The sequence below is a fragment of the Hipposideros armiger genome, unplaced genomic scaffold, assembly GCF_001890085.2.
Source record: "Hipposideros armiger isolate ML-2016 unplaced genomic scaffold, ASM189008v1 scaffold_743, whole genome shotgun sequence".
Taxonomy (NCBI): domain Eukaryota; kingdom Metazoa; phylum Chordata; class Mammalia; order Chiroptera; family Hipposideridae; genus Hipposideros; species Hipposideros armiger.
Genome location: NW_017732093.1, coordinates 687,906 through 712,138, shown reverse-complemented (window position 1 = coordinate 712,138; position 24,233 = coordinate 687,906). Strand labels below are relative to the sequence as shown.

The 24,233-nt window shown below is 46.4% G+C and overlaps 1 protein-coding gene across 8 annotated transcripts in view; it reads left to right on the top strand.

Annotated features, from left to right (window-relative positions):
* MKNK1 (MAPK interacting serine/threonine kinase 1) overlaps positions 1 to 23,067 on the top strand; it is a 39,881-nt gene extending 16,814 nt beyond the window's left edge. For 4 of the 8 annotated variants that reach the window (XM_019627986.1, XM_019627979.1, XM_019627982.1 and 1 more), the window contains 10 exons: positions 1,844 to 1,941; positions 5,161 to 5,240; positions 6,825 to 6,898; positions 9,473 to 9,577; positions 12,693 to 12,748; positions 16,230 to 16,325; positions 17,883 to 18,077; positions 18,780 to 18,944; positions 20,140 to 20,183; positions 21,665 to 23,067. In XM_019627986.1, the coding sequence (XP_019483531.1) occupies positions 1,844 to 1,941; positions 5,161 to 5,240; positions 6,825 to 6,898; positions 9,473 to 9,577; positions 12,693 to 12,748; positions 16,230 to 16,325; positions 17,883 to 18,077; positions 18,780 to 18,944; positions 20,140 to 20,183; positions 21,665 to 21,899 (1,148 nt within the window). In that variant the 3' untranslated portion in view covers positions 21,900 to 23,067. The remainder of the gene's footprint in view (positions 1 to 1,843; positions 1,942 to 5,160; positions 5,241 to 6,824; positions 6,899 to 9,472; positions 9,578 to 12,692; positions 12,749 to 16,229; positions 16,326 to 17,882; positions 18,078 to 18,779; positions 18,945 to 20,139; positions 20,184 to 21,664) is intronic. The other 4 variants (XM_019627983.1, XM_019627984.1, XM_019627985.1 and 1 more) reach the window with 3 other exon arrangements.
* The last annotated feature ends 1,166 nt before the right edge of the window (positions 23,068 to 24,233 follow it).

Sequence of the window (24,233 nt, the reverse complement as noted above, 5' to 3'; positions counted from 1 at the left end):
TCAGCTCTTCCTGGAGGGGCTGCTGAGAGGTAGAATAATCATGAATGAGGAACAGGGAGCACCAAGGACCATGGCTGCAAATGAAACTTCAATCTTCTAGAAGCAGAGAACTTTGTTCCTAGAGATTGCAGCTACTTTGCTGTATGAGTTTGACTCCATTTGAAGAGTGAATGTTCTGTTCAGGTGACACAATATTGGGTCATCAGACAGTTTGAACAGTCTGTGTGTAAGGCACCAGGCTCAATGCTGTTCCTGTTATCACTGGGCACGTGATAGGATAAAGTGAGTCTCTGGATATTTCTGCAAAGGACTGAAAGGATCAGTAGCTGCTGCTAGGAATGACATGCCCCCTTCATCTATTTTGTTTCATGTGAGACCTGAAATAGCTTCCCCTCATGGTCCCTCTTTTCAATATTGCAGACACACTAATGAATGGATTCTTTTGTAGAGTGGTTCTAATAACAAACCCTTCGTGAGTAAGGAATATTGGACCATCCAACCACAACCTATCCTGACATGTATAAAAGGCTAATAATACCAACGTGTCTATTGTGAATGAAGCATGTCACTTAAAACACTTACAAACAACAGTGTATATTCTTACAGTTGCAAGATCAAACCGAGATAAAACCAAGAATACTTAGTGCAGGGTTGTGTCTGTTTGTTTGTCTTTAACTCAAACAGTAGATGTGTGTGGGGGTGGGGGGTGGGAGTGGAGGGGTGTTAAGGGGAGGTAGGATAGATAAAAGTCCCAAGGTTTTTAGAATAGTTTCCAAATCAACAGGCCTTACTCTTTCAATGAACATGAGAATATTTCCTGTTATTCAAGGATGGCTTTTGCAATTACAGGGTTTGTCATGACTCAGAGTGATAAAATCTAATTTCATGGTTAAAAAGTATTCTATTCAGTCTGTGGGTTTAAGTGCTAGGCTGCCTCAAGAGGAAAGAGCTGAGGAATGGAGGCCAGGGGAGGCGGAAGTCAGCTCGGCAGAGGCCGTGATGGAGCTGTGGCTTTCTTTGGAACGGGCTCAAAGAGCTGGTGCTATTTGTGAGCTTGGGCAGGTCACCTAAATGTTTTTTAAACCCAGGCCTATTGCTCTGTTAGAACTGTCTGACTCAGCATCCTAAAAACCTCGAGGCATCCATTTGCATCTACATCTGTCTCCTGTTTCCTGTGGGTGACTTCTGGAAACTTCTCAAAAACCTCCAATGACTTCCTTTGTGTGTAGTATAAAATAAAACAGTGCTTTATTCCCCTTTGTATCACCAGTCCCTAGTACAGAGCTGGGCACACAGTAGGTGCTCAGCAAATGAGTAAATGAATGTATGATGCCCATTCAAATCACACCCCTTCTATGAGGATCCCCCAGATTCCCTGAACAGATATAACCTTTCCCTTCCTGGACTCCTTTTTACTTTTACTGTGTCTTGTCTCTCTATAATAGTATTTTCCACTGCCTGGTTTATTCCAGGGTCACTGGTGTATGTGTCTGTCTTCCCTGCTGGACTGTGACCCTCAAAGGGCAGGAATTATATCCTGTCCCTGTTGTGAGTCTAATATACTGTCTGGCACATAGTAGGTTCTCAGGAAATATGTGCCAAATTCAAACTCTTTCACTGACCTCATCTCTAAAATGGTGAACGGGATGCCTTCGATGTGGTCTGGTTATTGAGAACCTGAGACCAGAGACTGCCGGGAAAGCTAAAGGTCTTCCTCGTCACTGAGTGCTGTGGAGTCATTATGTGCCTCTGTTGTCAGATTGGGGAAGCCGAGTGACAGAAGCTCTTCTTTCCATCTCTAGCTGACTTACCTTGTCATTCCCCTCATCCATTTCACCTCTAGATATGTACAAGTTGACCTCTGAATTGCTTGGAGAGGGAGCCTATGCCAAAGTTCAAGGTGCCGTGAGCCTGCAGAATGGCAAAGAGTATGCTGTCAAAGTGAGTGTCTCATCTGGATGCCAGGCTTTACTTTGCTAATACTCAGTCCTAAACCAAATAAATTTTATATTCCCCAATACGGTGACTCAATAAGAATTGGGGCTCTGAAGTTGGATTCGCTGGATTCAGATGTTGGTTTTTCTACTTACTTGCTGTGTAACATTGGACAAGTTACTTAACCTCTCTGTCCTTCAGTTTCCTCATCTGTAAAATACATATAATAATAGAACCTATATCATATTGTTGTGAGGATTAAATACGTTAATATGTGTAAAGTGCTTAGAACAATGCATAGCTCATAGTAAGCTGCTGCTTATTATTCTGACCAATGAAGTTAGCTTCAGGGAGTCGGCAGCCTGATTTGGAATTAAAAGACCTACCTGAATCTCTGTTTTGACAAACTACTACTGCTTGACTTTGGGCAAGTCACTGAACCTCTGTGAGCCTCAGCTCCCACATCTCTATAATGAAGGTACTAATACCTACCCTTCCTGTCTCATGGAGTGCTGATGAAGAGGATTATGAAAATGGACTGGTAGAAGTAGAAACACTTTACAAATTACAAAATGCTATACCAGTGCTGTGCAGTGCCGTGATACTGAGCCGGAGCACTCAGGTCTGGGGCAGGAGAGGCAGTTTCTAGCTGCATGACCTTGGAGAGGCTCACTCCATTCCCCTGCACTCCCATCTGTTGACTCCCCATGGAAGAACGGATGGACCTAGAGCAGTGGTTCTCAAAGTGTGGTTCCTGCACCAGGGTCTTTGTAGGCTTACCAGGTTCCCCAGGTGATTCTGATACCAAAGTTTGAAAACCACTGATCTGGAAACAAGATCTTATTAAATCCAAAGGGGCAATTCAAGCTGATTTCAAGACATCTGCCAGAGCCACTAAGCCTAAGCACTGTCTCGTGTGGGAAAACCCAGCCAAATTGACTCCTGAAAGAAATGTTTCTTCTTTTAACCAATTGGCCATAGTTCCAGCTGTGGATTTATAAAGGAGAACTCTTCTGCTAAGCCATGTATGTTCCTTTTTGCTGGAGTGTTGGTTCATATGGTAACAAAAGTACTACTTCAATTCCTTTTTGGAAACAGATCAGTATAAATTACAAGTGATTTTTAAAAAAATTTGCCTAGGGCCAGCCGAGTGGTGCAATGGTTAAGTACTGGCTTGGGACGCCAGAGGGCCCTGGTTCGGATCCCACATATTAGGGCCAGTGACACTGCCCTCTACAGCTAAGATGCTGAACAACAGCTCAACCTGGAGCTGGGCTGCCGTGAGTCCCCGAGGACAGCGTAGGCTGCAGCCCCTGTGGCAGTGAGTTGCCATGGGCTACTGTGTGTAGCCAGCAGCAGCCAGTGTGAGTGGCTAACAGCCGCAGTGAGCAGACATCCAGAAGCCGGCGACTGATCTGCCTCGCCCGGGAAGAGTGCAATGATGGTGCCAACTTGGGCCAGTGAAGCAACGTCCTCCACAACTAGACTGAAGAACAAAACAACAGCAACTTGTCTGTTCCCCTTCCCCCAATTCCCCAGCACTGTTCCCATCCCCCCAATTCCCCAATAAAAATCTTAAAAAAAAAAATTTGCCTAAATATGATAAAAATTACAAATGTTAATTGATTGTCAAAGGTCTGAATACATTTATGGATGACAGACCTATTTCTTCAAGGTTAGATCACAAGAGGAAAACTTGGCCCTTCCTCCATACACCCTGGCATCTTTGGGCAAACCCTGGACCCTGGCTTAGCAATTCTTGGGTTTCAGCAGTTCTGTCCATGTCTCTCTTGTTCTTTGAAAGCGCCCTAGAGATGGGCTACTTATCCCAGCATGGCTCCACAATACCTGGTTTTATTAGGGCTTTTTCAACTGACATCCAACTGATAAATATTAGAGTCTCACGGTGGGAATGGAATATCAAGATAATCTAGTCCTGAATTTCCTCTATAACTCCCCAAATAGCTGTCCATGTTATGCTCCCCCACCTCTAGTAGCAGGAGTCCATTGCCTCCTCAGAGAAATTTATGCCATTGCTGGATAGCTTGCCTGCTAGAAAGTTCTTCCTGACTTTGATCCGAAATGCTTGGTGAACAAATGGGTTGAATAGCTTCTGCGCCCCAGCACTGCACCTCACTGACTGCTCAGGAAACTGGTCCAGTGGTTTATTAACAGATACAGACTTATTTAGAAAATTACATTGGTCCTGGATGTTTGTGCTACAATGTACTGGAGAAGTTTGAAGTATCCTACACAGCATTCTTGGAGTGAAGGAACAGGACGTCACTGTCTGCTCCCCGCTCTGCAAGTGGGACTGTAAAGCAGAGCCAGCTCTGCAGAAGACTTGCCCACAGGCTCTACTTCAATGGTTTGGGGCTCTGGATGGGTCCCAGAGATGTTCAGAGTCAGCCAGTCCCTGCGTAAACCACCTGCTCAGCTGTTGGCTCACCCATTCCTTCAGTCAGTACTTACCAAGCATTTCCAAGTATGGGTGGGGAGGGGGCACAGCCCACGGTATTGTAGGAGAGACGAGGCCTCTAGGTTCTCTGAGAGAAGCTATGTAGAATATAGGCATGTGTAGGATAGCAAGGGCCTCGGAGGCAGCTCTGGGCTTGAATTCCAGCCCTGCCACCTATCAGAACTATGGGCAAAATGTTTTACCTCTTTCTATCTTTTGGGATTGTGTTGTAAGGGTTAACAGAGATTAGTACCTAAATGACTTAATACAGTGCCTGCCAAAGGGTAAATTCTCAGGAAAACTGCAGAGGTGGCCCCTGAGCTGAGCCTTAGAGCTTCAGTTCCTCTCCACTGTGTCCTTCACCCCCCTTGCTCTTCCTCCAGCCCTAGAAGATCCTTCAGTAGAGCTTGTAAATTCTTACCCTAAAGGCAGGAGATTCCCTCAGCGTAGGAGCTGGGAGGAGATAGCTCTTTGTCTTGCTGGCTGCCTCAGTCTCTCCTGGGCAGCTGGGGACAGCAACCATAGAGGCTTCCGTGGTATTGTGCTTGTCCAGAGTCAAACAGGCTCAGCCATGCCGGAAAGCCCTCGAGCCAGTCTGTTGCTTTACTGACAGAGCCACAGTGCCTGTGTCACCAAGGCCCAGTCCACACTTAGGCTTGAAAGTGACTTGGAGCTGAATTTGGCCTTTTGTTCTCTCTTGAGGGCACCCGCTGAGGGGTGTTTTGGGGTCAGGTGGGTGTATATGACAGATTTTATTCTTCCCACAGATCATTGAAAAACAAGCCGGGCACAGTCGGAGTCGGGTGTTTCGAGAGGTGGAGACGCTCTATCAGTGTCAAGGAAACAAGTGAGTATAGTGTTGGGTTACTTGCTGCTTCTCTTGGGGGATGCCTGGCAGCAGAAAAGGAGGCTATTTCTTACCATCTCCTGACCCCAGATTTAGTTCTCACTCCTTCCCCCACAACTGTGTATAACTCCTTCCATCTTTCAATGTTTAAAAAAAAAAAGAGAGGAGAAAGACAGCAGCAGCAAAGAAGCTGTCTCCTGTTTAGGCTGAAATACTATAAATATCAGTAATTCAGGTAAATTAGAAGCATGGCGATCTGAATTAGTGCCTGGGAAAAAAATAGGGTTTTATTTCTTTCAAATGTTTGTAGAAATTAGGCTGACTGAGGGTTGCCTAGTAGGACCTGCTTTAATGAATAGGTGAGGATGATGAGAACTATTAAGAATATTTGCTGCTGTTTCCTGTTCCTAGGATAGTCAGTCACATATGTGCAGCTACGCTGAGGGTCCTGAGATCTGGTCTAACCCTCTGGTGCTTGTGCGTGGTAACTGGGCCAAGGTGCTCTCTAGCCCTGTCTTAGTCTGCTCACCACCAGCTCCAAATGAGTGGCTCTCCCACTGTGGTTTTAAATCAGGGTCACCTCTAAGACTCTGCTTCTCCCTCTCTTTCCCTTCATGGCAGGGTCAGCAGGGAGCCTGTGGCCCGGTATTGATGGCTTTGTCATTAAGCTTGGAGGATGGGGGCTGCTGTTGATTTAACTCCAGGCACTGCCTCTACAATCTTCTTTTAAATTAGGCCATTTTGGTCATCTTATTTGGACGCCTTCACACTAATAAAAGCCTGGTGTCTCCCAAAGTGGTCAGCATTTTTTTTATGAGGGACAGATTTTTATTTTCAGCCCGGCAGCTTCTGAGTTCAGCATTAGAGACTCTACTTGGTTTATTTCGTTCTTTAAAAGGAAAAAAGCCCCCAACACCTCCGATATCCAGGCTGGTGGCTTCCCTACTGAGTTACAAGACGACCTTGTTGGCAGAGCACCGTAATGCTCAGGCAGACAGAGAGTGCTCACCGGGGAAGGCCACAAGTGCTATGGTGGCCGGGAACGCGGCCGTTTCATTAAGCAGCGCTTAGCAGTTAGGGTCTAGCAGTGCCCACGTTAGGCCCCAAGTCTATTTGACAGATGTTTCCATTTTCTCCAGGCAATGTAAATACTGCCCCATGATTTATGGGCAAGAGGGAGGGCAAGTAATTATTTGCTGCTTGCCTCCAGGACACACACCTACTATTCAGTGTTATTAGCCGCAATTGCTTCCAGTCGGCTGCAGATTTTATTCAGTTTAATGTGACCGGGACTTTTTTATAACTCTACCTAGTGGGTTTTAGGGTTGGGGTTTGACAGCACAGACTTGGTGAAAACACCAGAGACTAAACATTATGGAAAGATAAGGTGACCTGAATCTTGCTAACACCATTGGCTACTTCTCAAACATGGGTCTTTAATAAGCATTCTGATTTCAAGTTGATTTCTGCCCTGCTACAGGACATTGTATATATATTTTTTTTCATTATATATTTGTAAATGGGCTTTAATATATAATACCATTTCCCCTTTTTTCTCTTTCTTCCTATTTTTCCCTATTTAAGGAACATTTTGGAGCTGATTGAGTTCTTTGAAGATGACACAAGGTTTTACTTGGTCTTTGAGAAATTGCAAGGAGGTACTTACTGTTGAGTATGTGTTTGGACTTCTGATTAAGGCCCAGGGTGGTGATCATCCATCATGAATCCCAGAGACTTCTAAAACGAGTCAAGCTAATAAAAAGGATGAAGGACTTAAAACTGCCCTTGATTTGGGAGAAGGGAGGCCGGAGGGAAGGATGATAATTAGCATTTTGCAGAGCTTAGAATGTCACCTGTGTGTGCATTCTATAAATGCCTCCTCATTATAATAGGACCCAGATAGATAGATAGATAGATAGATAGATAGATAGATACATGTAGTCATCAATTTTTCAATCCATTGTTTTGACACTTTCACTATTTAACTAAATTAATTGTGGGGTGGAAGCTCTTGCATGCATTGTGAAGTCCAGAAAAGCTCACGGGTGAGAGAGGGCACAGCACTAGGATAGAAAGGAGGCCTGAGAATGTGCCATCCTTCAGATGGGAAGGTGCCATGCTTGACCATCACCCACACACACAGTCGCTGGGATGTATACTGAAGTTGCTTTTTTGACAAAGAGAAGAGGATGGAGAAGCCCTTGTCCTCCCCATCACTCACCCAAACCTAGGACACATTTGCAAGGTGAAGGTTAGGGAAGATGTCTGGAGCTGAGTGGAGGGCTACATGGAGGGGTGTGATGGTTAGGAGAACATGCTTTAGAAACCAACAAAGCTAAGTTTAAGTCTAGCTCCATCACTTTATAGCTGTGTGACTTTGGGCAAGTCACTTAACATTTCCAAACAGTATTCTCTCATCTGTAAAATAGGGATAATGACAGTACCTACTTCCTTGGGATCCTGTGAAGATAATTCATGTGAAATGCTTAGCACAGTGCCCGGTAGGCACTAAGGGTTCAATAAATGTCAACTGTTAATATTATTAAAACAATTGGGTATGCTGGGGGCTATCTTAGAAATATGTAGAATGTCACTCTTCACCTTTCCTTTTAACAAATTTGAAAACGAGAGACTCACTACAGTAGAGCAAGACTGAGACCTAGCCAGAAGCTGGCTTTCTGGGAATGTTCCCTAACATGTTGGGAATCCCTTGATTGTTTAATCTGGCAAGTGAAAGATCTTTCATCTCCTCTCCGTGCCAAAACTCAAAGATAATAAGTAAACATGCCATTTTTAGGACACAGGGATGACACCTTCAGTCCGGAAATACCAGCTTCCTGTAGTAAGCATAGAACACATGGAGCCAAGCCACATGTTCATGCCTGTGCCTGCCCTGCCCCACCCAACAGCACTAAAACTGTGAATTACATGTTTGAAATGCTAGATGCAGCTGAGGTTATCTGTAACGGTAGCACTCACAGTGCAGCTCTATTGAGGCCAGACCCAGTGGATAGAGAGTGTGATTGGCTCAGGGCAAACCCATCCCCCCCAGCATTCGGGCCACAAATCCTGCTGAGGGGAAGTCTGCACAGGTTCTGAGGCCAGACTTACTGGGCTTAGGTCCTGATGCCACCACTTACTGCTGTGTGACCTTGAGCAAGTTGCTTAACCATTCTTGGCTTCAGGTTTCCCATCTATAAAATGGGGATAACTGTATTTTGTACATTTTGTACAGTTGTGGTGAGGCTAAGATAATTCATTTAAAGAATATTAAACTGTGCTTGGCACATAATAGCTACTCAGTAAATGTTAGCCAACACAATTTACTTGGTCTTTGAGAAATTGCAAGGAGGTCCTTACTGCTGAGTATGTGTTTGGACTTCTGATTAAGACCTAGGGTGGTGATCATCCATCATGAATCCCAGAGACTTCTAAAACGAGTTACCAACAAAATATTAATAACAATAATAATAATAGAGAAAGGTTGAAGGGAAAAGCAGTTTTTTCTCTTTTTCTAGACCAGGGGTCAGCAAATTTTTGAGACAGAAGAGCCACCAGGGGTCAGCAAACTGTGACTCGTGAGCCAAAACTATCATAGTTTCATTTATAAAATGTTTAAAGGAATATTATTCACATAATGGTGCTTATGCAAAAATATATTTATGGCTCTTGAATAATTTTTAAATTGTCATGAGGGACAAGATTGGCTCTTCCAGGGGTCGGCAAACTTTTGAAATGGAACGCACCCAAAGAGCCGCATGTGGCTCGCAAGCCGCAGTTTGCCAACCCCTGGTCTAGACCTTTATATATCTGGTCGAGGGTGTAGCATTTCTGTTTGAAAGTTTGTGCTTTTGTTTGAATAGCAGATCAGTTATAGAGGAGGAAAACTTCCTACACAGAGGCCCCCAACCCTATGTAGATTCACTTTTAGTTCTTTTTAATTTCAGAAGCCAAAGCTGCCCCAGTGGCATTCGTATTTTCTGGTGATTTAAATAGTTGTCCTCACTCTCTTCTGAACTCATCATAAACATGTATAGTAGACAGCAGTTCCATTTTGTGCCATCCAGTTTTGTGCTAGTACCGCCTCTGTACCAGGAACCACCCTTGGTGCTGGACATTTAGTGATGAGTAAGCCTATGTCCCCACCCCAAACTTGAGGAAACGTGGCCTCTGAGAAGTTACACCTAGCAGAGCCTGGCAAAGCATTCCTCTGTGTCCCCTCTTCTCCCCAGGCTCCATCCTGGCCCACATCCAGAAGCGGAAGCACTTCAATGAGCGAGAAGCCAGCCGAGTGGTGCGGGATGTTGCCGCTGCCCTTGACTTCTTGCACACCAAAGGTGAGCCCAGCCTTTGCCTTGGCGGGTGGGTTGGGCTGGCCAGCCTCTGGGGACCAAGGGAGTGGGGCAGGCCAGGCAGAGAGGGCTGGGCCAGGGGCTGGTGCCGCTGGCAGGCCCACCCATGAGGGTGAGAGGGCAAGCCAAGGTGGTTCCCAGGCTTCTGATATGGATATATATGGATAGATGTGGAGCTATTAAGAAGGATAAGGATGTAGAAGAAAGAAACAAGCAGGGAGGAAAAGCAATAAATTTCATGTTGAACAAGGTATATGCGAATGTGTGGATATGAATGGTTTCCTAATGAAGAATACAAAACATGCATAATATGACCATTCTAGTGTAAATATTTGGGTGTTATTCCTTCTAGTCTTTTAAAATATATTACCTGTATCCCTCTTTTCAAAATTGGCATGATAGTGTATATGTAGTTTGATATCTTATTTACAATAAATGGAAAATGCATCATTTTTCTGTTAACATGCTAAGTTCAAGGTATCCATTGAACATCACAGTGGCAGATGGCAGGTTGCTATTGTTTGAATTACACTTCGATTTACAGTCTTTATCTAGGACTGATTATTTAAGAACTTTTGTAGTAAATTAAGTCTGCTTGCAAATTAGGTGTTTTTTCATTTCCATAAATATGTTTAACTACTACCTACATTTTTTTTTTAATTTGCCAAATAGCAGTGCCATGGAAATAATGAATGCTGGCTTTACTTTTTGACCAGCTATGTGCTCCCTCAGTAATAATGCCTACCCCACAGAGTTATGGTGAGAATTAAGAGAGAATTATATCATCAACAGTAGTTAATGCTTATATAACACATTATGTGCTAGGCACTATTCTAAGCCTTTCAGCTATACTAAATGGCTTGCATAATTGTGTATGTCCTATGTATGTATTATATATGTATAACATAGTTGGAGCAGAGTACCTGGCACATAGTACATAGTTCTTCAGCAGTGTTATTTCCTCCACCCTTATCCCCCACCAGGCAGAAAGCCTTTTTATTCCTAATATGAATTCCCTTAAAGTAAATCATCCTGCCTGGTGGGAGGTGGGGGTAGAGCAAATCACTTGTGACTTAGCTCGGCTCCCTTCCCTTTTGTGGACATTGGCCAGCCCCCTGGGTTCTGAGTGCTCAGGACCACTTGTAGGCATGCCATTCACATACCCTACCTTGTGCTGGCAGTACAGTGCAGACCGGTGTGGCCTGTGTGCGGGAGGCTCAGGTTCACTGATTCCACCTCGTTTCCTCCAGTGGCTAGAGAGAGATCTGCAAACTGACAGTGCCCATGTTGGGGGTGTGACTTGTACATGGGATAAAAATTCCTAGACGGGGGTGTCTGTACTTTCCACAGCATGATGAATAGCAGTATTTCTGTTTCTGAAAGCTGGGATGCATGTAGGTAACACCTGCCTGACAAAGATTTACAACTGCTCCCCAAGCTGCCTCCGTAGATTGCAAAACTGGGTCATGCTTTTTACAAGATCCATACCTTGGGGGGGGGGTAAAGGTGGTTTTATTATTTATTTATTTATTTATTTATTTTTTACAAGAATGCACTAAAGGGAACAGAGGCTGGTGATGTCTTAGGAGTTCTGAAGTGCTTGTTAACATCTAGCTGGCCAGCTGCCCATGTACCTAGAAGTTGGAGGGGATGAAAAACGATTTCCAGCTGAACTTGGCTGTTTTCTAAATAACTTCATACTGGGAAGATGAATTGGGCAAGAATGGGTCAGCCCGGAAACAAGTTCCATACTTTTAAATACTGGACACACTGAAGCTTAACCCCTGGGAAATGAACAGGAGCAGCTCGATGGCTGGTGTGTTCACAGAGGCAGGCCCATTATTACACATGGCTCTCAGCTCTCAGGCTGGGGGACGACTGGGCCATCGGCACCTATTTGGAGAGCAAGGCTCCATGTGTGGCTCGTGATCCTTCTGTGGGAGCACTTGCTATAATGGAAAATATCTTTCACTTTTAGTGCGGCGAGCTGTAGCCCGACTCAATTTGTGCAGCCTGGACTGAGTTGCTCTGGGTTCTCATTCAATTAGGTGACTGATGAAGTCACTGAGCCTGCTGGAGCTCAGGTTTTTCCTCTCCAGTGTAGGGCCTCCAGTGGCTGAGCCTCTGCCTCCTACTAGGGCATCAGAGGGCTGCCTGAGACGTTGGTCATCAGGGGAGTTTTTGTAAAGCAGATCCTGCTTTTTCCGGTTTCCCCAAGAATCTTCTGCTGCTTTCCCGTACTTCCAAGCAGTGTCTCTTTGGCTTTGTGGTCCTTCTGTCTCTGCACCACATGTTATGCAGGAGGAAAGAGGAATGGGAGGTTTCTGTGTCTGTCTCTAGAAACCCCAGGGCCCTATGAGTTGGTTCTTTGTCCCTGTCTTTGGTTAGAAGGTGGTTTTCTCCCACGTGCCTTCTTGGCCTGGTCAGCAGCTTTTAACCCCTCATGGGGCCAGCTGCTTTTTGCAATCTCCTTTAGGAGAGCTGGCCAAATGCAGGGGACCTTCTCTTAAAAACAGCACCCTCGGGCCAAAGCAGTCCTTGCTGTGCTTCTGGCAGGACTGTCTCTGCAGGAGAGAAGGGATTCGGACAAGCTTTGGGAGATTTGTTCACTAACACTTGATCCTCTGAACATTCAGGGAGTCCCACTGAAGGAATCTTTTTTTTTTTAAATCGGCCACACAAGAAGAAATGAGGTAGAGCAGTCTCGGCCCCCTGAGATGCTCTTAAACAAGGCACTCATTATTTCTGCATTGCTGTTCCAAGCATGGCTGTTTGCAGAGCTCTTTGCTCTGCTTCGTATTAGGCTTCTTACTCTTGGTTGTCTCTGCAGTGCTGAGAGGTAGGCTGCCTGGGATTCATTTAGCCCTTCTTATCCATGCCAGACTTCTAAAGCTTCTGCTTCTAAGGAACTTGCAGAATCAACTGTGCTCTTGGTTTGTGTCTCTGGTTACTTTTGCCTCCTGCAGCTCGTTGACTTTTTAATGTACCATAATTGGGAATTAATCTGCGAACAACAGCATTTGGAAAAAATTAATTGTGTGTGGAATGTTTGATAATTATGTGCATATGTTAACCATTTCTTTGCTCTTTGTCATTTCAGGCATCGCTCACCGTGATCTAAAGCCAGAAAACATATTGTGTGAATCTCCAGAAAAGGTACTTAGGGCCCGACTTAGGATGTTACAGATCTTACACTGATGTGGGGAAGCCACCCTTGCTTTCAATATAGGTTATTATCAGTCCTCTTGGAATCAGGTATCAACTTGAACTAATTATTATGGACACGTGAGAATGCTGTACCTAACGTGTAGTGTCTTTACATTCCAAGTTAACCCTTGATAAATCCTTGTCTTTGCTGTTTTCAGCAGTGTGATTGGCTTAAGCCTGATAGTTGGTAAAACATATGAGACCCACACAAAAATGAATGTTTTCTAGTCCAATGCACCTACCTTTAGAGCAGTTGATGGGAGTCATAAACAACTCAATCTTACATGAAGCAAATGTCTGCCTATAAATGATGTTTGTGTCATGGTATATATGCCAGCTGGTGTCTACCACTAGAAGTGGTAATTAGGAAGCAAGTTCTTGAAAAGGGTTTCTGTTTCCATTTCTATTGCCCATTAAAAAGAAAACATTTATACTTGGTGTTGAACAAATGTCACCCACTGTAAACTTTCCCTTAACTCAATCTACTAGTAAATGGAAGTGTTTGCATTTCCATAAGCATGTATGAATTTGATGAATTCTGTGTTTGTTAGGAGGGATTTAGGCCCTGGTGGTTTTGAGGGCCCACATATTTTAGTTCTGTGTATGGATACGTGTGTGTATGCATGAACTTGTGTCTTGGTCTGAATTAAGGGATAGCTCATAAATAAGGAACGGCTGTGAATGAATATGTGAGTCAGCCTGCTCCTTACAACTCTTGCGGGGAATAGTAATCTATTAGCTTAAATAAGATCTTGTGACTTCCTGTCAGTGGCTCTGACATTAAACTTTACAATTTATCATTATTAGCATTATGATTATTAACAATACTTATAAACATTTCTTGAGTGCTTACATTGTGCCAGCACTTATACTTATTTTATTTAGTATTTATAAAATCTCCTGAGGTAGATACTATCATCTTCACTTTATGAATGAAGAAACTGAAGCCTAGATAGATTAAGAAGCTTGCCCAAAGTCACTCAGCTGCTAAATAGTAGCGTATAGGTGAAAGTTAAGGTAGTCTGACCCCAGAACTCCGTGGGTGCTGTGAACTACTGTTATATTGCCTCTGGTTTACAGTGTACTTTCATGCTCTTTGTTTCACTTGATCTTCGTGGCACAGATTTGTTGCCCATTTTTTATAGTTGAATAACTAAAATTAAGAGAGACTGAGTGTCAAAAGATATTATCAAGAAAGTAAAAAGACAACTTACAGAGTAGGAGAAAAAAATTCACAAATCACATTCTCTGATAAGGGTTTAATATCCAAAATATATAAAGAACTTCTAAAATTCAACATCAAAAAGCCAATCCAGGGCTGGCCAGGTGGCTCATTGGTTAGAGTGTGAGCTCTGAGCAGCAGGATCACTGGTTCGATTCCCACATGCAGTGACACTACATCCGAGCTGAGCTACTGCTGAGCTGTCAACAGGTGGCGGGACGGCTCAGTTGGTTAGAGCACGTGCTCTTAACAACAAGGTTGCCGGTTCAACTCCCACATGGGATGGTGGGCTGTGCCATCCCCGCCCCCCTCCCCGCAACTAGATTGAAAGCGGCGACTAGACTTGGAGCTGAGCTTGCACTCTCCACAACTAAGATTGAAGAACAACAACTTGACTTGGAGCTGATGGGTCCTGGAAAAACACAATGTTCTCCTTCCCCAATTCCCCAACACTGTTCCCTTCCCCAATTCCCCAATAAAAATCTTTAAAAAAAAAAAAAAAAAGCCAGTCCAATTTAAAACTGAGCAAAGGACTTGATAGACATTTCTCCAAAGACATACAAATGGCCAGTAAACACGTGAAAAGATGCTCAACATCCTTAGTCATTAGGGAAATGCAAATCAAAACCACAGTGAGCTACTTGGATGGTTATAATTTTTAAAAATGGAAAATAATAAGTGTTGATGAGAATGTGGAGAAATTGGAACCCTTGTGTATTGCTGGTGGTATTGTAAAATGATGCAGCCACTATGGAAAAGTTTAGCAGTGCCTCAAAAAGCTAAACATAGAATTACCATACCACTCAATAATTCTGCACCTATGTATATACCAAAAAAAATCGAAAACAGAGACTTGAACTTGAACGCCATTGTTCACTGCAGCATCACTCACAATAGCCAGAAGTGGGACAAAACCCAAGTGTCCCTCAACAGATGAATGGATAAACAAAATGTTGGTATATACATACAACGGAATATTGCTCAGCCATAAGACAGACTGAAGTTCTGATACATGCTACCACGTGGATGAACCTTGAAAACATTATGATACGTGAAGTAAGCCAAACTTAAAGGGATGAATATTGTGTGGTTCCACTTATATGAAATATCTGGAATAGGCAAATTCATAGAGATGGAAAGTAGATTAGAAGTTACTGGGCTGGGGAGAGCGGGGAATGGAGAGTTATTGCTTAATGGGTACCAAGTTTCTGTTTGGGATGATGGAAAAGTTTTGGAAACGGATACTGGTGATGGTTGCACAACAGTGTGAGTGTAATTAATGCCACTGAGTTGTACACTTAAAAATGGTTGAAATGGCATATTTTATGTTCTATATATTTTACCACAATAAAAAAAGAGAGGCTAAGTGAAAAAGAAAAGAAGATAGGTAGAATGTAAGAGAAAGTAAAAGGAGGGAGGGATGGAGGGATGAAGGTAAGAAGGAAAGAAACAGAAGTTGAAAGACTTGTCTAGGCTTCCCCAGCAGGTAGATGTCTGAGCTGGGACTCACAGAACTAGCATTTTTTACTCGCTCACTGTGCTGCTTCTGCCACGCAGGTTGTGTGCACACAAACTGCCCTCCGGCTTGGCTCCAGAGGTGACTCGTGCTATTTGATCTCAGGTGCAGCATCCAGTCCTGGCAGGCTTAGCTGCTATGTTGCTGCCTGCAGTGACCAGCCATCCCAGTGTGCTAGAGCCTGAGGGGTTTCCTCAGGAACGCAGGACTTTTGGTGCTTAAACCAACAAAGTCCCAAGCAAGCAAAGACAAGCTGGTCACTCTGAGCCACCTGAAGTGTTCAAGGGTTTTATTCAAAATTCCTTCTTCCATGAATGGACTGCAAAGAGCCTTCCAGAAATACATACTAACTTCTCTGACTTCTGTGTCGTACCCTATACCTTTGTCGGCAAGAGTTTCATAGGTTTGCTACTTGTTTTATATGGAGTTCACAACAGTCTGATACCATGTAGTGCACACATTTTCTTAGTCAGGAAGTAAGGAAACAGCATGGGGAAGAGGATAACTTTAGGATAAATCCTCAGGTGATTTCTAGTTAACCCGAGGAGAGTCAACATGACCCAACAGGTAAAGCTGGGCTTCAGTGTGGCCGCCACACAGCTGTGCACACACATGGTCACATTGGTCTCATCCTCATGCCCTTTAGTTTCTTACTTACATTTGTAACCTTTGCTTTCTGCTTTCCTTTTCAGGTGTCGCCAGTGAAAATCTGTGACTTTGACTTGGGCAGTGGGGTGAAATTGAATAACTCCTGCACCCCCATAACCACACCAGAGCTGACCACTCCAGTATGTATGGCTGGGCACCCTTCCTTCTGTGCCACTTCCTTCTGAGCGTCTGTACATTTCGAGTGTCCCTGACCCAAAGCTCTGGAGTACAGAACAAAGAGCTAAAGAAGGAAAAGCGAGCATATCTATACCTTCCTGCTGCCTGAGTTGTCATTTAGCTCCCTGCTTTGTACTGATAACATCCTTCCCTCCCCGGTGCTTACTTGCTAATGAGAGCTTTTAGTTTGGAATGGGTCCTCTGCCAATGACGAGACAAATTGTCAGCCTATAAGAACAGGCTAAGCCCTGACTCCTGACCCTAGTAAAGACAGACACCACTCTCAGGCCAACCCTTTGGTATACGAGCATGCGACAGCTCTGAGAGTCCCATGCCCACTGCTGAAGTCGTGGCATATCACTTCGTGATGGAGGATGGGGAGCGGTCTCTGTGGGGAGAACTGAGAGGTCCTGGGCTCTTTGGCCATAGGCTTGCTTGGCTAAGTTGTGCTGTTGCTTTTCTCACTTCACACTTCATGCCCAGATGGTGCTGCTGGGAGCTACTTGTTCCTAAGACATCTCTGAACATACTTGATATACTATAATTATTATGATTCTCTGAGATTTGCATGCTTCATAAGTGAATTTTCCTAATAACCTTTTCTAAGACATGCATTTGAATATGCCCATGTGTTATTCTAAGCAACGTTATTAGAAATGTTTGTGTATTAGCTTTTACGATACCGAGCTACCTTGTTCTCAAAGTCATTAACTCTAATTGCCAATAACAGAGAAAATGTCCTTTCTCCACTTACCATCTTTCCATCAAATTAGTTGGATGTCTCTTGGTGAACCTGAAATAATGAAGAGGAGAGCAAAAAGAATTTGTTTTGTTTTTATCAGCAATTTTCTCTGCAAGGATGGGAGGAAGGAATCCTGGTCCTGGGTTTGCCACTGATGTGCTTGAACAACTAACTCCCTGTCCCATCCTAGTCCTTGGTTTTTCCCATTTACAAATGGGGGAAGTGGGGAAATTGGACTTGTTCTAAGAGCTGTCCTAGCTTTGATGATATCTTAATTCTAAAGCCTTATATTTCCTTGCGCTAAGCTAGCAGGGAAGCTTGGCAGGACTTCACCTTAAGAAATCCTTGCTTTATGGAATTGATCTCTACAGATCTCTGTCCCAGAGCTATGCTTCTGATACATTGAAATACCTGCACATTAAGTGACTAATTACAGATTGCTGAGGCAGGGGGAGATTCCCGGAGCTTCTTGGCCAAGGGTATCTGCCTACTGAAGAAGGACTTGAGAAGATAAAAAGGTGACCTGGAACTGGTCATGTGGATCATGGGGAATGAGAGAACTCAGTTTCCAAATGTTCAGTTGGCCCATCTTTTCTAAGTGCCTTGGTGGCTTCAAGGAAGTGTGCTGGCTGGCTCTCCTGACAGTTTCTTGCTCTGTAACTCTATCCTCTTGCTCAAGTCCCATTACATTCTGCTCTTGGCCATCCCCTCTCCCTGTGACTAAGCCTCTCTCTTCTCTGTCACTCCCCCTGCCCCCCCCCAACCCTGGCTCCCACAGTGCGGCTCTGCAGAATACATGGCCCCGGAGGTGGTGGAGGTCTTCACAGATGAGGCCACTTTTTATGACAAGCGCTGTGACCTGTGGAGCCTGGGCGTGGTCCTCTACATCATGCTGAGTGGCTACCCGCCCTTTGTAGGTCACTGTGGGGCCGACTGTGGCTGGGATCGGGGAGAGGTCTGCAGCGTATGCCAGGTGAGTGCAGCCCCAGGACCCACTGTGGAAGTCCGGCTGGGGTCAGTGTGGTTGTGGGATGCAAGCAGGACTGGGCTGGGGATTGTCCCTGATCTGGAAGGGGGGATATAGAGCCCCTTTCCTTTTCTGTCCAAGGGCAGCGAAATAGAGATAACAGGACATTTAGCCCAGCGAGGAGTTCAGGGGTAGGTCATTGGAGAAGACCATACCTGAGCTGAGTCTGAAAGGGTGAGTCTTGCCTCAGGGGAAGAGAGGCAAGAAATACAAGTAGAAGGAACAGCACAAGCAAAGACATGGAGGTTTGCAATAGCTGCATGTGAGGAGGGAACAAGAATAGAAGTGTAAGGCTGACGGTGGGGGGACATGAGACCTGAGAGGTTGCCAGGAGGAGCCTGTTCATGGAGGGCCCTGTATGAAGGGCCAAGGAGTTTAGGCTTTGTTCTCTAGTTGATACTTCCTGTACATCACCCACCCAGCACTACAAGGAGCACAGCCATCCCAGCCCGTCAAGGGCATTCTGTGCAGTTTGATGATTTAGGGGAGAGTGGCAAGCCTACAGAGGGCGCTGATCTGTGGTGTACCCCAGCCATGAGCTGCAGCTTCCACTGAGGTCATTTGGACTCAGGGTGGCCAGATCAATGACAGGCACATCCTACCTCTCCCCTGGCCAGTGTGGCTTCAGGAGGAATCTTCTCTACCTAGAACAAGCTGTTTGAGAGTATCCAGGAAGGAAAGTATGAATTTCCTGACAAGGACTGGGCACACATCTCCAGTGGAGCCAAAGACCTCATCTCCAAGCTCCTGGTTCGAGATGCGAAGCAAAGACTGAGTGCTGCCCAAGTCCTGCAGCACCCATGGGTGCAGGGGGTGAGTGACCCAGGGAGGGGTGGCGTTCCGCCTCCTCAATCCTGCAGCATGGCCATGCGGAAGCTCTCGTACCCAGGTAGCTGACCTCAGCCAGAGGGAGATTGTATGGTAGCTTCAGTTCCTGTGCACATAGAGTGAACTGACTCCTAACCCAGCCCCAGACTGGTCTAGACTTGACTCTAACCTTGGCCACAGACTAAACCCCTAGCTGACCCAGCCTCTCTGGAATGGACAGAGGCCTATGGGGGATATAGCACATGCTTCCCACTATTGGCATAGACACACAGCCCAGGAAGCAACCTGGTGTTGTCATTGGGGTCTGTAGAACCATCCCCTTGTACAAGAATATCATTAGCTGAGAGCTCCCGGGAGCAAGGCCTTGCTGCCCTGCTTGCTGTGTGACTACACTGGGGGCACATACGTTCTCCTTGTGGTCCTGGGGTCTGGGTGCAGCTTGCCCAAAAGGCAAATGGTAGCGTTTTCCCCAAACTAAGGATCCAAGTCTTCACTAGAAAACGTTAACCATCCTTCTTGCTTAGTCATGGGACCTGACCTCTGCCCCTCCAGGGGGACTGCCAGACCTCCTGGGATTCACTGTGTCTCCTTGGTCTGCCAGGCCCTAGCCACCCTCAGTGGCCTTGACAGCTCCATGTCACAGGTGGGGATCCAACCCAAGAGTTTCTGAGGGGCTAATTCCCAGCCGCCCAAGAGTTGCTGTCTTGACTGAGCACCCACTGCACGCCAGACACTGGTAGTAGTGGGATGAGTAAGATCCAGGCCCTGTCTTCCTAGCAAGAGGGAGATAAGGGAATAAATGACAGGGTCGTGTGACAGATGCTTATCAGAAGTGCTGGGTGCACCAAAGGACAAAGACCCACCTATGCTTGGGACAGTGGTTGGGAGGTGGCAGGGAAGGAGGAATGTCTCAGGGGAAGGGACCCTAGAGCTGGGTCTTAAGGGTGATTAGGACTTTGCCAGGCAAGGAGCGGTCTCTCCATGCAGAGGCAGCTGGGTCGGGGGCTGTTCCTTGCTTACTCTCCCCTTGGAAGGTCTGGCCTGCAGGCAAGTCTAGCCAACTCCCTGTGCTGGGCCGGAGCCTGTAGTAACCCCCCCCCTCCCCCGTGCTGGTGTGGGTGGGGGCAGCTCTTGAAGGAGGGAGCATTGCTTACCCACACATCTGTCCTTCCCATTCTAGCAAGCTCCAGAAAAGGGACTCCCCACGCCGCAAGTCCTCCAGAGGTAAATGCTGGGACCACACCCAACACCCTTCCTTCTTTGGCTTTGACTTTCTCTCGAGCTCTCAGCCACGTTGGGGTGGAGGTGGGGGATGGAGAGCCGTCTCTAGGCTCAGGTATCCTCCTCCTGAAGGGACTCCCTCACCTGCCTTCTCCCCACTTCTCTTCCTCTCTCTACCCGCCCCCCCTAGGTTTGTCTCCTCTCTTCTCCCACCTGATGGCTTCCTCTGCCCTCCAGCACCTTCAAGGCCCCTCCTTGTGCTGTGTGCTGGAGAAAACCCTGTTTTGCATATCCACTTGAACCTTAACCTGAAATTACCATTTGCAGCCCAGAGGCAGACCTTATCTGTGGGTTATTCACACCAAAGTTTCCTTCTGCTACTGTCGCTTGTGAAAGTAGCAGGAATCAGACACTGTGAGGCAGTGGGATCAATGGTGATATATACACCATTAAACGAATAATAATGGCCACCGTATAGTAAATACCATATGCCGGATATGGTGCAAAGGGCTTTACGTACATCCATAATCTTCACGATAAATTTCAAAGAGAAGTGTTGTTACTACCCCATTTTATAGATGAGAAAACTGAGGACTAGAGAGATGAACTTATACAGCAGCCACACAGTGGTTCAACTTTGAACCTGTATCTGTTAGATTCTAGAGCCTTTTAACTCTTGATCTGTTCTTAGTGAGCACTGCCCTATTCCCAAAGGGCCAGGGCTAAAGCCCTGTGGGAACCTCTCCAGGGACCATCTTCATGGCCAGTTTCTAGGAGTTACACAGGAAAATCTTACACCTTTGTAGTCTCAATTCATTTCAGCCAGGATGCTACTTCCTAGCTTGGGTTTCTACCTGATTCCCTGAAGCTGCATCCAAATGCTTTGAGACTCCAAACCTCAGATCCACCGTAGTAGATTTATTCAGCAAACCCAAAGCGCCTGTTTGTCATATGCAAGCCCTGAGCTGGGTTCTGGAGACACAGACATAAAGGCACAGCCCCTGCTCTTGGAGCTCCCTGCCCTGATGAAGGAAAGGGATATAAAGAGGGTGCCAAAAAAATATATACACATTTTTAAAAAGATAAACATTGTATTAAATTTGTAATACTCAACATATACTGATAAATACAAGTCATGCGTATACATTTCTTTGGCATTCCTGGTGGGTCTCATGTGCCCCAGCCCTTCCTCTGATTGAGCTGTGTGCCAAGCTGTGGAGGCTCAGAAGGTGCTCTGAATACAGGGGCATTTGTCCCTCTCAAGTCCAGGGACAGTAAGTGAGGCTCAAAGCCATTCCAGCCTAAGTGAAGTCAGATTCCAAACCCATGCAAGAACGACTTTGGAGAGAGCAGCCTGTGCCAGCTCAGAAAAATGCCGTGGGAGCATAGAACTGCAGCAGCTGCTGGGGTGTCAAGGAGCTGGCCTGGCTGACACACTGAGTCCTGCCTCCCTCTTTTCTCTGCATCTCCCTCTGTCCTTGCAGAAATAGCAGCACAGCGGACCTGACACTCTTTGCAGCAGAGGCCATCGCCCTTAATCGCCAGCTGTCTCAGCACGAGGAGGATGAACTGGCAGAGGAGTCCGAGGCACTGGCCAAGGGCCTCTGCTCCGTGAAGCTTTCCCCTCCCTCCAAGTCACGCCTGGCCCGGCGGAGGGCCCTGGCCCAGGCAGGCCACAGTGGAGACATGGAGCCGTGCCCGACACCCACAGCACTCTGACCCACTCCAGTCACACCTTCCAGGCCTTAGGCCTGTCCAGGCGTTGCCCCCTGGAAACCTTTGAGGCCAAAGTCTGCAGAACGGGAAGAAAGACCTGCTATGCAGCTCCAGCCAGGCCTTTTCATCCACAGAGTCTCTGAGGTTCCCACCCAACCCCCCATTTCCCCAGAGTCCTCAAGGAAAAAGCTTTTTCCAAAGGGGTTGTCTTTGAAAAGGAAAGCAATCACTTGTCACTTTGCATAATCGCCTGAGGCAGGGACATCTCTTTGCTGGGCTCCTGCCCACCTGCTCACCCGCCTGCAGATCCTGGATCCTGCCTGCTCACAGGGTAGCAGTGGGCAATGGCAGTCGGGGCTGCAGCCCGCAGGGAGCCAGCCTTGAGAAGCGTCAGTTGACAGGGGCTCTTCCCTCTCTGCACCATCAGCCTCCTCTGGCGGTCCTTCCATCTTCCTCTGTCCTCCGGATGTCCTCCCCCTGGGCTGAGCAAAGCCATCCCCTCAATTCAGGGAAGGGCAGGAAACCTGACATTCTGGAAGCCAGATCAGTCTTCCAGTCTGTAGCACGGAGAAGCACATAATCTTTCTTTGCCGTGACCGAAATGTGTCCCTCATTTATCATCCTCTTCCTTGTTTGGGATTGCTGCTAAAGTCAGTATTATTTCATTTTTAAAATGTTTGTTTTTTTTAACCATGCTCTTCCAGCAAAGATGGGAGTGTAATCTCCCACTGCAAGCCCATGGACTTGCCAGAGCGTGCAATGGCTCACTCTTTTTTCCTGAATGTCCATGCATTTGAAAGGTTTTAATCAGCTGTTTCCTATTATTTTAACTAATTTTAAGCTATGATGATGAGGAGGAGGAGGAGGAGGAGCACTTAGTGACCAAGTCTGCTGCTACATCCCTCAGGCCTGGCATGGAAGGTGGCACAGGCCTGGGGTAGTTAGGAGCTCTGCCTTATGTGGAGCCAGATCCGAGGCAGCCCAGCTGCCCTGGTCTGAGCATATGGCTCTTGCTGTCTGCCAGAGAGCATGAGGGCAACTCTGTCATCAGATAAGCTGAGCTGCTTGCTGAGTTACCTAAAGGACATCAATATGCATATATCAGACAGACATTTCTACATGACAACGCTATTACACATTGCGCTTGTTTTAATAAAGCTTTTAAATTTCGGCTGTGGCCTTCCTGGTGGTCCTTCTTTCACTGGCAAACCTGAGGAGGCGACAGGCCCTCTGGGGAGGGTCAGAGCCCAGCCCAGTGGGGAGAAGGTGCCCCTTCTCAGGATCTCTAATATAGCACCTCATTGGATTCATAAAACAAGGCAAAAGAGACATGGCTGACTGCTTTTCTTTTTTAGGTGAGGAAATGAAATTCATCAAACATTTGTCAATCTCCTATTGTGTGCCAGGACCCAGAGATGAGTAAGAGACAGCCTTTGCCTTTTAGGACCTCCCCATCAAGTGGATGAGATGGTGTCAGAAACCATCCCACAAGCTGGCTTCAAAAAGTGCTTTAACAAATGTGCCCTGTGCACAGCCCAGCCCACCCACCCAAGTGGGAACAAAGTTGCCTTCTGTCTCAAGAAGCACTAAGCCCTTTTAGAGGATCCATTGTGTGTCTGGGACTGCCGCTTGTTCTGCCAGAGTTGGCAACAAAGAAACATGGTGCCTCACATCTACAGCCCTACAGGTTCATCTGCAGGGGGCTTTCATATGCGTTGTCCCATGTAACCCTAGGAACCAGGCTAGACAGGGCTGAAAGGCCTTTATAAGTTCCCAAGAAGGTGGCAAGAGGAAAGTCTGAGTGTCAGGGCAGTGGACGGGGTGCCCTGTCAGCTTTTCACTGGAGAGAGCAGAGCAGGGAGCTGGGGTTAGGGCTCTTCACTCTGGGGGCAGGTGATGGGCCCAGGTACCAGCTGTCCTGCACTGTGAATGCCTCCATGTCGATGGTGACATACTTTCTGTTGACAGTCTTCCTTTTGCAGTAACCCTTACCACCCTCACATCCGGTCTTCATCTGCCCAGAGTGCGATGGGCTAGAAAAACAGGCCTGCAGGATCTGGACTTGGAACCAGGGTATGAGTTTTGTCTCTGGACTCCAGCCCCAGCTTGGTCAGTCCTCCAGGGTGGCCCAGCAGAGATGTGACTTCCTAGACCAAGCACTCCCCACTCGCCACCCTCACCCTGTCCTGCACGCAGCTCCAGCTGGGCCCTCAAGCCTCTGTGCCTTTGCTCAGGCTATTCCCTCTACCAGCCCACCTCCTTACCCAGGTCCACCTGGCAAGGCCCCTCTCATCCTCCATTGCTCTGCTGAAATGCTATCATGACTCCTCTGGTTTT